We start from the raw sequence: 12,374 nt of genomic DNA on the forward strand, positions 1-12,374 counted from the left end.
GCAAACAGTTCCCCTCTACTACAGAATTATTTGAAGTAATTGGTTCCCACTGGCATGGATGCAGAGCTTTACTATAGCTTCCCTTTCAACTGCAGACAGCACTTTTTACCTAAAGTTGTACTGTAGCAATAATGCTGTGTACTCAAGTCTGAGCACTTGTCAGGATCAAAAGTAACCAAGAAAAGTAGGGAAGGGCAGTGCAAGAGATGGAGACAGTCCTTTTCCATGTATTTTTCTCTCTGAAAGCTCCATGTTCTTGAAAACATTTCAGCTGGATTCTAGATGTTTGGTTTCAGGACACTCAGCACAGGTTTCAACAAAGTCAGAACTCTCCACGGCCCTTAAATTACTAATTACTGACTTGAATATTGTTCAAATCAAGCTCACAGTGCTGCTGTTAGAAATGAAAGCCAGAGCAAGTGAATCAAGCGCTGCCTGCTGAAGCCCAGTGTTACAATGGGCAAAACTTAAGGAAAGCCCAAATGTTCGTAACGGTGATGTCCCAGCAGCAGAGCCAGGTCTCCCTCTTACTATATATTTCCTTACGAGAAAGGCTACTTCTATAGATAGATATTTAAACTGTACAGCAGAACGCTTTGCTATTTTTAGCTGTTGCTGAAAACTAAGCTGTAACTAATCTGGGTAAAACCCAGCAATTTAAATGGGAAGATTAACCTCCAGCTTCAAAGAGCATTCCTTTAATGGATCAAATTAATGGAAAAAAGGTCTTTCATAAATGAAGTTTAATTACCAAGTGAAGTCAGAATTGCCTCAACATGGGATGTCACCAAATATGAGAAAGCAAAAAAGAAAAAACCAAAAAACCAAACCCTATGCTATTGCAAATCTAAGCTTTGTTACTTCCAGTTGCACAAAATAAATGAAAAAGCACGCTGTGTAGCTGCCAGAAAATGTCAGTGTAGTCAATTAAAGGATGTTTAACTCCTGTAAAGAAAATGCAGTACTGAAGTGAGCTCTCTCAGCTAGAACAGAAGGGAGCTCAAGGAAGAGGACTCCAAACAGTACAATGTGAACCAGTTCAAAATAGGTTTGAATAAATTATATAAGAGATTTTCCAAAGTGCCTATGTTTAAAAATCTTCATCTTAGCAACAGAAATACAACCCTGTAAGAGCAACAGGAACCTGAGTTCTTGTTAAGAAAGATCAACATCAAAAACTTAAGATATTTATCACACCTTCGGTCTGTTGCACATGAAAACACCTAAAGATTCAGAAGATCACCACAGTGGAAGATTATATGTGCAATGAAAATATCAGAAATGCCCATGCTAGGCAGGAAATTGCCTGCATTTTCAGGTATGATATTTCCTGCCCAATTTCGCTGCCAGACATTCATTTCCATTTTGTGTTTCTAGCCATGGAATACAGAAGCAGAATGCAATCTCATGCAGGATATACACAGAAAGCAGTGCTTCACTGACAATTTTAGAGCCAATTCTTTGCACACCTTTGTAAAAGATGTCTGCATGTAATAGCTGAACAAACTACTGAGTTCCAGAAAATACCAGAGCCAGACACGCAAAGCAAAACTGTATTTCACCACCAGGTCTCACTGCAGCTGAAGGACATTAATTACTTAGGTTTCCACTCACTGCCCCCAGATGAGAAAGGCTTTAAAATACAGCAGCAATGAATATAACAAAGTTTTACAGCAGGCTTTTGCAGCAAGCAAAATCTGGACCAGCAACTGTCACATGCAGCAGTTACACCTCAGTGCAGCCTCTGCACCTGAATGTGCAGTTCCTCTAAGTCTGGCCGTGCAGACTATTTGGGCCAGAGCATCTTTCTTACAGATTCTTATATATTGCTATATATTGCCCACCAAATCATCTCAAAGACCCCGCCACCCACCGCTGCACGTTTCTATGAGTGACTCCTCACTCTTCTAACATAGCCCCCAGCTTTCCCCTCCCTCAATGTAAAACTAATTCACAGCCACATTTACATCTGCCATATTCCTCCTTACATAAGACCAGCATCCAAGACCTAGGAAGAACCCTGGAAAATGCCATTAGTAACCAATAAATTGAAATTAAAAATCATCAAGTTAAAAATTGGTCAGTGGACAGGTCTTAAAGCACATGCCACGTGAACTTTGTCTTCTGGTTTCTTAAATCATCACCTTATGTAAAATTTCACCCTATATACACAGTATTACACAATATTTTCTATTTTTCCTGTAAGTTGCTGTAGTGCTACTATTTATTTTCTATCCTTTCTAGCTGCACATTCATTCATACTAACTTACTGACTCTCTACTCAGATTTTTTCTCTGTAGCTGTTTTCAATTCCCATGTAAAATAGCCATTGTGCATGTGTTAATTAATCCACCTCGTCTTTCCTGATTCAGGTCCTGCAGGTCTCTCCTCAGCCACCCAAACCCCACCACAACCAGCTCTGTTCATGGCGGCTCAGCCACACCAGCACCTCTCACCTGCCACTGCACAGCTGCACACCAGCTTCAAGCCCACGGGAAAGGCAGAGGCTGCCAAAAAGCATCTTACAGCCATGCTATACTCAGCTGTGCTCAACATGCAGTTATTTGTTTTTCTTCACTGTTTGCTAGTTTGATTTTGCTCAGGGCTGCTAGCCACAGCGCTTACTGAATTCTTCTACCATGAGAAGTCCCAGAGAAGCCCAGTGCTTACCAGAGAAATTAAAGCAGCAGAATTCCACTTCCCTAAAGAGACTTTCCTAGGAAAAACAACTCAAAATGTAAGCAAAGCACACCACTCAAATCCAGTTAGTTAAAAATACGGTGAGTTAATGATGTCAGTATTGACTAAAACAAAACACAACACACAAACAACATCTGTTCATCTCCACTCAGCACACACAGGCAACGTCCCTGCTTTTCCCTCTTTGCCCCTCAGAAATCTCTGTCCCCTGAAGGTGCCCAGACACAGGGTGGCCTTGAGAGGGAGCTGCCATCTCTGCTGTTTAGCTGGAGGAAAGGCAGGCAGCAGGGCAGAGAGCAAACTGGTCAGAGGACGGCGTTCACCTCACACGCCTGCCTGAGGAGCGCTCACTGCCGACATCCAAACCTCCTCCTGGTAGTAAGGGGAAGAAATTTCAGCCTGTGCTCACCAACACGAGGCCAAGTCTGAATTTTCAGTTGAAAAGAGCAAGGGACAAGCTTTCCAGGAACTGTATTTGCATGCAGATTTCCCAGAATGTTTTTTCCAGTTGGTTTGGAAGGGTGCTCCTTCTTTCTCAGGCTGCGCTCCGCAATTCCTACAGTCTCTCAGCTCACCATGAGTTCTGCAGTACAGCTTCAGCTCTTCTTGCTTTTATGTAACTTGCTTTTTAAAGATACTGCTTTTGGCATTATGGCCCATTTTATTTACCCATTACCTTATTTTGTAATCCACATAGAGTTGCTATGAGAGCAATCCAGCACCTTAACCTCGTGTGTAGTCACAGGCATGTGACCTTCTAGATTAAAGTCTTACTTATTATGAATTAATGAACTTAAAACCCAGTAATCTAACAAAGAAAACATGTATTATTTAAATATGGTAACTTAGATTTTTAAAAATATTTAACTGCAAAATCTAGTGCAATATTGAAGCCCAGAGACAATGCTTCTACATGCAGACTATTAGTTAAATTTTATTCCTTTGTACCTACAAAGCTATTTGAACTGTTTTCTTGCCATTCAGGTATTTACAAGCATTTGCCATAATTTGAACTCCATCAAAAAACCCTGACTAAAAGGTACCCAGGCAGACTCAGAGCAGGCAGGCAGTTGGAGCTGAATTAGCTACAGCAGCACAAGCTTCCTGAATGAGCGCTGCCTTCAAAATCTACTGCTGTTGGCAAAGTGGGGACTGGCTCTCATTGACAAGAGCCCATCGAGCTACATGATGAACTGCACACTAGGAGGTCTTACTCCCAAGACCACAAATAATAGAATCACAGGTTTGTGTTGGAAAGGATCCTTACAAGCCACCTAGTCCAGCTCCTTTGCTATGAGCAGGGACCCCTGCGGCTCGTTCTACAAACAGGCAAATTGTGGTACCTGACAGCCAGCAGCAGAGCCTGGCACTCCTGAACCCAGCACAACATCGCACTTCCAAGATCATCCATCACCTGAGTTTGGCCTCAAACTGACCTGAAAACCTTCCTACCTCCCTGCTTAGAAAGTGTAAGAAGGTAAAAGCTTCCAAAATTAGTACTGCTAATTAAGAGCATGGTGAAGTGATTCCGCTGTGTTGTACTACACTGAGTAATACACTGATATTTTCACTCTGCACAGTAGTTTACTGTATACAAATAACCATATGGCACAGAAGGGTTATTTGTGAGAAAATTACAATTTTGTCAACTAAGTTATTTCGGCTTTTTTTAGAAGACAGCCTTTTTTCCTTCAGTAAGTGCTGTGCTTTATCCTTCAGGATGGAAGATGCATAGCAGTTACCCTGTACTTATTATGAAAGAAAAGACACAACTACTGTAAGAAGATGGCTGGACATGGGCTGGACAGAACTCCCTCCGAGTGCTCTCCTCACTTCAGCACTCTTGTTAGTGTCTTTTGCCTCCCCAAGGCAGAGCAGCAGAACACATCCCCGAGAAGGATTCATCACTTGAGCATGCTCTCAGCTACCAATATTTTAGCTATCAACTGCTCTGTCTTCAGACAGGTGTAGACTCATGATAAAATACCTAATTTCAGTCTAAATCGTGTGTTTTCTAAATATGTTTTGTAGTACTGTATTCAAGCTTTCAGCAGATCAGAGGCCAAAGGACTTTCCTCATTGCTTTAACACAAGTTCTTGCCCTGCTGTTCACTTTACATTCCTCATCTGCTTTCACTTAACAGGGTATTTTGTCATCAAAGGCTTTAAAAACAAATTAAAATAAGTAGAAATAAAGATATTTTATTTTTCCTATATGAATAAAGAACCTGCAGGCAAGAAAAGTGCTTACATACAATGGTATCAGCTGCACAGTCAACAAGAGAAAAGTCCCTTCTGAAGAACCAAGCCCTGAACACGCTCATCATCAGCTCAATCGCTTCCATTTTGAGCGTCCTGTTTGCAGCTTCTGTATTTGACACGGATTGCTTCACGTCTTCAGCTCCTTGCAGTATATTCCCACCTCTTGCAGTGGGTGTAAGCACGGGGAAAATGTGAGGAAGCCAAGCTCTAGCTCCCCTGCAGCGTAACAGTGCAGTTATTATTCTCAGTCGCGAGCAGCACAAAATAATCTCACAAACAGGATTCTTGGCCTCGGCGTTCTTTTCCTTTTCGAAACGTAAGAATTGTCGTAACACCATCGGTCTGCTTGTGGCTGTGCTGCATTCTGGTAAACAAAGTGGGTCATCTTTTTCAGGCAACGCTTCCAGGATTATTACAAACTGAGTTGAAAGCGATACTTTGGAAATTACAAAGTCGTTCAGTAAAACCTTTTGCTGTTGCAAATGTAAGAGCAGAGATTTCTTCACACCAGCTCTCATTCTCTTTTGTCAGTTCTTCACTAGAAATTCAGGCTCTACTTTTGTGTAACAAGGGACATTTTTCCTCTGAACGCTTCACAAGAATTCATTCATGCCACACTGAATTAAACAGAATGTACAGTTTCTCTACACAGCCTATGATGTCTACACGTCTATCATGTGTTAGCTATCTTAAAGGAACTACTAATGCATCTTCTTGAAGCACCAGTTCTTCAGCTTCAGACGACACATTTCAAATGCCTGGGTAAAAAAATTCTCAACATTTTAAACCCCTACATTGTTGTACAGGTCCTAATGCCATCGGGCTCCAACAGAAAGAAGTAACATGTTATGAATGTGATGAGACTTATCTTTAGATATCAGTGCACTTATTCTGATATCTTGCATCAAATCCCCAGGCTGGTACAGGCATAGCTTCAATGAACCTGTGCTAATTAACACCAACTGAGGCTAAGGTTCCACATCAAAGAACCCTGAAGCATTCGTCACCTACATAAACTGTATTTAAATATATGCATGTATATGCTGGCATGTATTCACTTGATTTCATGTTTCGAGTCATTTCAGAACTTATTTGACTTAAAACATAACACTATGTAAGTTGACATCTCAGTAGAGGAAGCCCCTCCTAGCCTTTATAGCCAATTGTAATTTGGTAACCTGCATCCGTCCTGAATTTTCTGTCACTAAAGTGCAAAGGCTCCTCTCTTCTCCTTGGCCATTTCTATACATCTCAAGGCCACAGAACCATCTGAAGCATCTCCCATCTCAGAGCAGTGCTCAGTGAAAAACAGATTCTCCTGCACGCTCTCCTGCCTGCCCTAATATGAAAGAAGGTTCTTGAGAGAGGCTCCAAAAATTTCTCAAATGTGAAAGACAAAAGGCTGCTATGACATGAAAAGATGGTTAAGGTCTAAGCTCTTTCCATGCATCGCCTAGGATTTTTGGAGGCATGTGAACACCTGCCTATATACCCCATGTAGGTTAAGATAAAAGCAGCACATGAGCTGATGACTCGTCATCTGGAACATTCCTCTTTCCTTTTGGGCATCAGTGAACAACACGAGGCAATGAAGTTCTTGCAAGATCTGTTTTTGTTTTGAAGTATTTTGTTTTTAAGGAACACGCTGTAATCTGATCTGCCTTTACATCCCCTTAAAAGAGCGGTATCAGGAAAATCTCAGTGCTCCCTTCTGCCACCGCTGAGCCGTGCCAAACCTCCCACCTGGCGCTACTGAACAATGCCTGGGAATTGTTTTGTTAGCTATCATAACACCAAGCTCTCAATGAGACAACACTGACCATTTTTCCCCTGCAGTGCAAAACCGAGTACACAAAAACAGTGGTTTCTGAGATGCAAAGTTCCCTCTCACACTGAAAAAGTCATGAGAACCCAGCTGCAATCCAGCCTAAGACACAGCAGCGCAGAGCAATTCCTGTGCAGTGTGAACACCCAAGAACATAACCTATTTTACTACATAGGCACGGTAATAGTCTTCAAGGCTTTCAGGTAAGAAACACACCAAGGAGCACACGCACACTCTTACGAGCTTCGGAAGTGTTCGTGCTTACTCCAAAACACTGCTAACATGAAGTAGCATTGTGAACGGCTGAAATTTCTTCTCCCCAACTTCAACGTCAGCAATCAGATTCTTGGAAACAGCTTTATAAAATCCAGGCACATAATTCAAGGATATGAGGGAACAAAGGTCTATCAAGTCATTTTCACTCCACGTGAAGGAGGAACAAGCAGCTCTAATTGCACCCACGCTGTTAGATATCGCAGTAGCTTTACATCAGTAACAGCACGGTCTTCTCGGATCTCTGCTCTGGTGGCAGCAGGCACAGAATCATTTCTCAGGGCTTATAAGTGCCATATTTTAACATACCTTTAGCTTAAGCTAAAGAAGCTCTGGACAGACGTTTTTTACAGGAAAGATAAAGCAAACAGAGAACGAGGATGGCAGTTGGAGGAGGAAATAAGATAGATTTGTTGCATGAGACCTCAACCTACAAATCAATAGCTCACCAATTGCCAGGCTTCAGGAGCCAGCATCAGCACACAGCCGTTGCCATCCCAGCCCAACAGCCCCAAGCAGCCCAGACACCCACCGCAGAGCTCTCCACTCGGCGCAGAGCAGTGTAAGCGTGCCACCAGAGGGGCTGGAGAGGTTGTTTTAAAAGGACAGAGCAAACTACTCCAAGCAAAACCCAGAAACCCCCTCCTGCTGCTCCCACCAACACACTACCAGATGCCCAAACCTTCACCAACAAAAGTGAACCAAACCACCAACAGTGCAAAACTAAGAAAAAGTAACCACAGTAGGCAAATCCTCCGCAGCTGTCCCTTGTTCATCTTCTGTGCCTTGAAAAGCACAAGCAGTGCCACAGCACTACGCTGCTGCCTTCATTTTGGCACTGAAAAGTGAATTCTGATCACTTCAGTTTGAGGAAACAGTAAAGAACAGACAACTCTGGCAGTGCCATTTAAGTCCTAAGGGAAGCCAAACAATCCAGAAGAATCCTGAAAGCTGTAAGAACAGCCACTTTATGTAATCCATGAACCGCTCTGCCCTCCCCATACCTGCAGGGAGGTTCTATGGAAGACTGAAAAAGTTTTCTCCTCTTCTTCCAGCACAGAAAGGCGCAGTTATCATATGTACAAAAGGTTTTTGTATTAGCTTTCAACCCCATTAATGGTGGCTCAGTTCCACCGGCACTGAAAGAAACACAGACGGAAAGCAGCGGCGCACAGAAATCCTCACAACCCCACACAGGTAGAAGGATCACAGCCAGCAGCACCAAAGTGGGCACCTCGTGAAAGTGGGCTCTGACCTCAGTGGCAGAGATACAACAGAAAAACCTCGCTTTTTCCTATCAACCCTTGAGATGCCGGATGATACAAAGTCCGAACTATAAGGAACTGAAAGGCTTGACCAGCTTTTCAGACGCTCACCGACATCACACCCTTCTGTACCACCCGAAGACCCAGAGCTCTCAAGAGAATACTGTTACAAAACCTGCTTGTCACCAAGAATGTCTTTAAGTAACTAGTAACCCTAATTGTTGCATGTACTTAAAAGCTTGCGAGGTTCTCTCTCCTAATAACAAAGTGTCACAGTGCAGAATGGAGGGAAAGCTTGTCCCAGCACCTGGACAAGGGGTTGTTTGAAGCATATTAAATCATAGAATCGCTCAGGTTGGAAAAGACCTTTAAGATCATTGAGTCCAACCATGACCTAACCATACTACCCTAACAACCCCCTGCTAAATCACATCCCTGAAAGTCACCATGCTTCTAAACCTGAATAAAATGGTAGATATAAGCAAACAAAGCTCAAGAGAACGCAGTTATACTCACTCCATACACTGAGACAAACTGAGCCCTTGCAACAAGAGGGGGAAAACTATGAGGAGCACATAAAAATGCTCCAATTACTGAGGAATAGGATAGGAATAGCTGAAATCCAAGTAACTGTCAGTGCATAATGGCATGGGGGGAGAGGGGGGCGGTCAAGATTCCTTGAGAAATCAAATGAGACTGAAGTTTGGAACTACACAAAGGAATGCATGCCACAAACCCATAAGTGAATCTGCTTCCAGTTACTGTGATGACTGAATTTCGCTTATGTAAGAAAGAGGGACACACAGGGTCAAAATTCCTGACTTCTGCATCTCACAGCACATCGTTAGCAAACAACAAGCTTCACTAACCACTGAGAGATAACACCCAAATGCAAGCACGGCAAGAAAGGACCCTAACACATGCTGAAATCAACATGTGCTACATCTGCAATCCAAGCCTTCCCATCAAGGGACAGGACGGGAGGGGGCTCTCCTTACAGGTACTCCAAACAAGGACTCTGTCAAACCTAAACCCTTCTACACCAACCCAGGCTCTTGAGCAACGCTTGAGATTTACAGCAAGTTCTCTGCTGAGCTCACGTCCTTCCTTTCCCCTTCCTTTCTTTGCCATCTTTGCTCAACAGCAGGCCCACAGCCCCAGGATGAGCATAGCACAGCCCCAGCTTTATGTTTTAAATTAAAGCATACCCTGCAACAGTGGTAACCTCAGTACTCCTCATTACTTGATAAGATACATTCTCAACCTTGAACTCCGTCTATGGCAAGCACGAGACAACGAATGCTCCTTCCTTAAGCCCTCCCTTTAAGGAAGGGTAGGATAAGCCACGCATACTGATTCTTGCATTCTGAAGAAAGCAGATTACTTCCAGGATAAGGAGATTGCAATAAATAAATAAATAAATAAATTAAAAGTACCAAAGAGAGATAGAATAGTAAGGAAAAAAATAACAAATGCTCGAGGACAAAGAAAAACAGCAACAGGGAAAACCTTAACGTCTCAAAGCCCCTCTTTAGAGCTGCCTCAAAACGAGGCCAAAGCACAGAACAATCCCCCGCTGCCACGATTTTCTGAGGCTTCTCGATAGCACGGAGTAGAAAAAAAAACAAAGTAGCGCCTCGCTGAAGCTATTTCATCGGGCCGAAAGGCTCAGCTCGTCCATCCCGATGACATTTGCACGGAGACGGCACAGCCCTGGAGGTACGGCACAGAAGCAGAGCGTTCCCAGTCCCACGCTCCACGTCCGCAGCTCAGCACAAAGCTCCACCATCCGTTGTAGCAGCCAGCCAACTCCTCCCCAGCCCCACTTCCATACTGCCCGCTTATCCCGGCCGACCCTTGAATACCGGCGCGGAGACAGCCGGTCTCAAAACAGCCCCCGCCATCAGCACAGCCAAGCGCTGCCTCCTCGCAGGCGGCATCGCAGCACCCTCTGCTCGGCACGGCGCATCGCCCATCGAAGATCCCATCACCTGAGCGCCCCGGCTCCAGAACTTCGCCGTGCAACAAAAGCTCCGCGCCCTTCATTTCCCTCTCTCTCTCTCTAATTTGAGCTCACGATCCTCGGTGAATTATTCATCCTCCCCAACTCACATTGTTCGGCGGCCGCCTCCCCCACCGCCACGCTTCTCTCAAGCTCCCGATGCCGAACTCGGCCCTTCCCGAACAAAACCGGAGCACAATAGGAGACGAAAGGCTCGCCGGACGCCTCCCGCAAGGCGCAGTGCATCCCTCCCGTCTCCTTTTGGGAAACAGCCGCAGCTCTGGGGGCAAACCAACACTCAGCACGCATCCTCGGGGAAAACGCGTGCGTCCCTCTCGGCGCTTTCTCCCTCTCGGCGCCTCCTTCCCCCTTCGTAATTCCCACCGCCGTCCCTACAGACACAACGTTCCCCATCCCCCCCGGCATCGCGGGGGCCCTACAGACACAACGTTCCCCCCGGGAGCCCCCCGGCATCGCGGGGCCGCGGGTCCGGCCCGCTCCCCCCGCCGACAAAATGGCGACGTGGACGGCGGGCGGGAGGAGAAGGAATGAAAGAGCGGAGCGCGCTGCGGGGCGGCGGGCCGAAGGCGCGGGGAGAGGAAGGGAAGAAAGAGGGGAGGAGAGGAGAGCAGGGGGCCCGGCGCGGGGTGCCGGGGGGTGGCGGGCGGAGCGCCCGGCTCCGTACCTCTTCTTGTCGGTGACGCCGCCCGGGCTGTCCATGGCGGCGGCCCGGCTGCTGCTCGCTCGATCCGAGGCGGAGCGGCTCCAATGGCCGCCGAGGGGCGCGGAGATGGCGGCGAGGGGCCGGGTTTGGGGCCGCGCGGCCTCACAGCATCAGGGCAGGCGCCGTGGGCCTGCGTCGGACGGGGAGGTGCGGACGGCGGCGGCGGCGGCTGTGGGCGGGCGGGCAACGCGGGGCTCGCCGGGGCTGGGCGCGGAGGCGGCGGCGGCCGTGGGCGGGCTCGGCCGGCCCGGGCCCAGCGCTGCGCCAGTGAGGAGCGGCGGCGCGGCCCGGCCCCCTCGGCCGGCGGGGTCAGCTGAGCAAACAGCTGGGAAGAGGTGGGGGGGCCGGCGCTTCACGTGGAGCGCCGTGTGCGGGGCGGGACGAGGCGCCGCCGGCTCCCCGCGCCCCGGGCTGGAGGGGGGTGCCGGGCGGGCGGCGTTAGGACCTGCGCGGCCCCGCAGCGCTGCCCCCGGCTGCCCCTGCGCGGCCCCGCGTCCGCAGGGGGGCGCCAAAGAGCCCGCGGGGCGGCGGCCGGCCGGGGCTGGGTGGCCGTAGCAGGGCTGAGGGGAAAGGCTCGGGTAGGGTCGGGTCGGGTCGGGTCGGACCGCGCCGCCTCGTGGCCCCGGTGCGGCCGTTCTCATGGAACCGCAGGGATGGAGAACCGGAGCCACGGCTGTGCGGGCGCAGAGAGAGGAAATTTACAGCCGGAATCCACGCGCTGAAAATTAAAGGCCCAGCAGTGACCTTAGCTGTGCTCCTTGAGTCATGTGCGTTTTCAGTTGTGTGGCGATGTGGGAAAAGGGACTGCACGGAGCTCCCGCATTCCTGCACTGGAGGCTGAGGGGAGGCCACATGGCAGCCTGCAGCTCCTCACAGGGAGTGGAGGGGCAACATTCAGCTCTGCTGTCTGTGACAGCTACAGGGCCTGAAGGAACGGCATGGGAGCTGTCAGGGGAGGGCAGCTGGGGGTCAGGGAAAGGCTGTGCCCCGCAGGGCGGTGGGCATGGAACAGCCTGCCCAGGGCTGTGGGCAGAGCCCAAAGCTGCCGGAGAGCAGGGAGCGTTGGGACACCGCTGTCAGACATCGAGTTGGGGTTGGGTGGTGCTGTGTGGAGCCAGGGCTTGGTTTCAATGGTCCTTGTGGGTCCCTTCCAATGTAGGACATTCTGTGATTTTACAATCTTGTCGCTTTCCTCCAACAGGAATTTTAAGTGCTCATACAGACCTCAGCCATACGACACCACTCAGCTCACAGCTCTGAGGTAATGATACCTTTTCAGAAGAAGAAGCTCTGACAGCCATAAGTAACATCCCTGCACTGCTG

At 47.7% G+C, this 12,374-nt stretch overlaps 1 protein-coding gene across 5 annotated transcripts in view; it reads right to left on the reverse strand.

Annotated features, from left to right (window-relative positions):
- HIF1A (hypoxia inducible factor 1 subunit alpha) overlaps window positions 1-11,223 on the reverse strand; it is a 30,623-nt gene extending 19,400 nt beyond the window's left edge. For 3 of the 5 annotated variants that reach the window (XR_008209622.1, XM_052696100.1, XM_052696101.1), the window contains exon 1: window positions 11,013-11,223. Coding sequence is in view for 4 of the 5 variants with exons in the window: in XM_052696100.1 (XP_052552060.1) it covers window positions 11,013-11,047 (35 nt within the window). In the remaining variant the exon portion in view is untranslated. Of the gene's footprint in view, window positions 1-10,437; window positions 10,455-11,012 lie in introns of those variants that run through there. The other 2 variants (XM_052696098.1, XM_052696099.1) reach the window with 2 other exon arrangements.
- Between the last annotated feature and the right edge of the window lie 1,151 nt (window positions 11,224-12,374).

This window comes from Tympanuchus pallidicinctus, unplaced genomic scaffold (assembly GCF_026119805.1).
Source record: "Tympanuchus pallidicinctus isolate F22 unplaced genomic scaffold, pur_lepc_1.0 scaffold3, whole genome shotgun sequence".
NCBI lineage: Eukaryota > Metazoa > Chordata > Aves > Galliformes > Phasianidae > Tympanuchus > Tympanuchus pallidicinctus.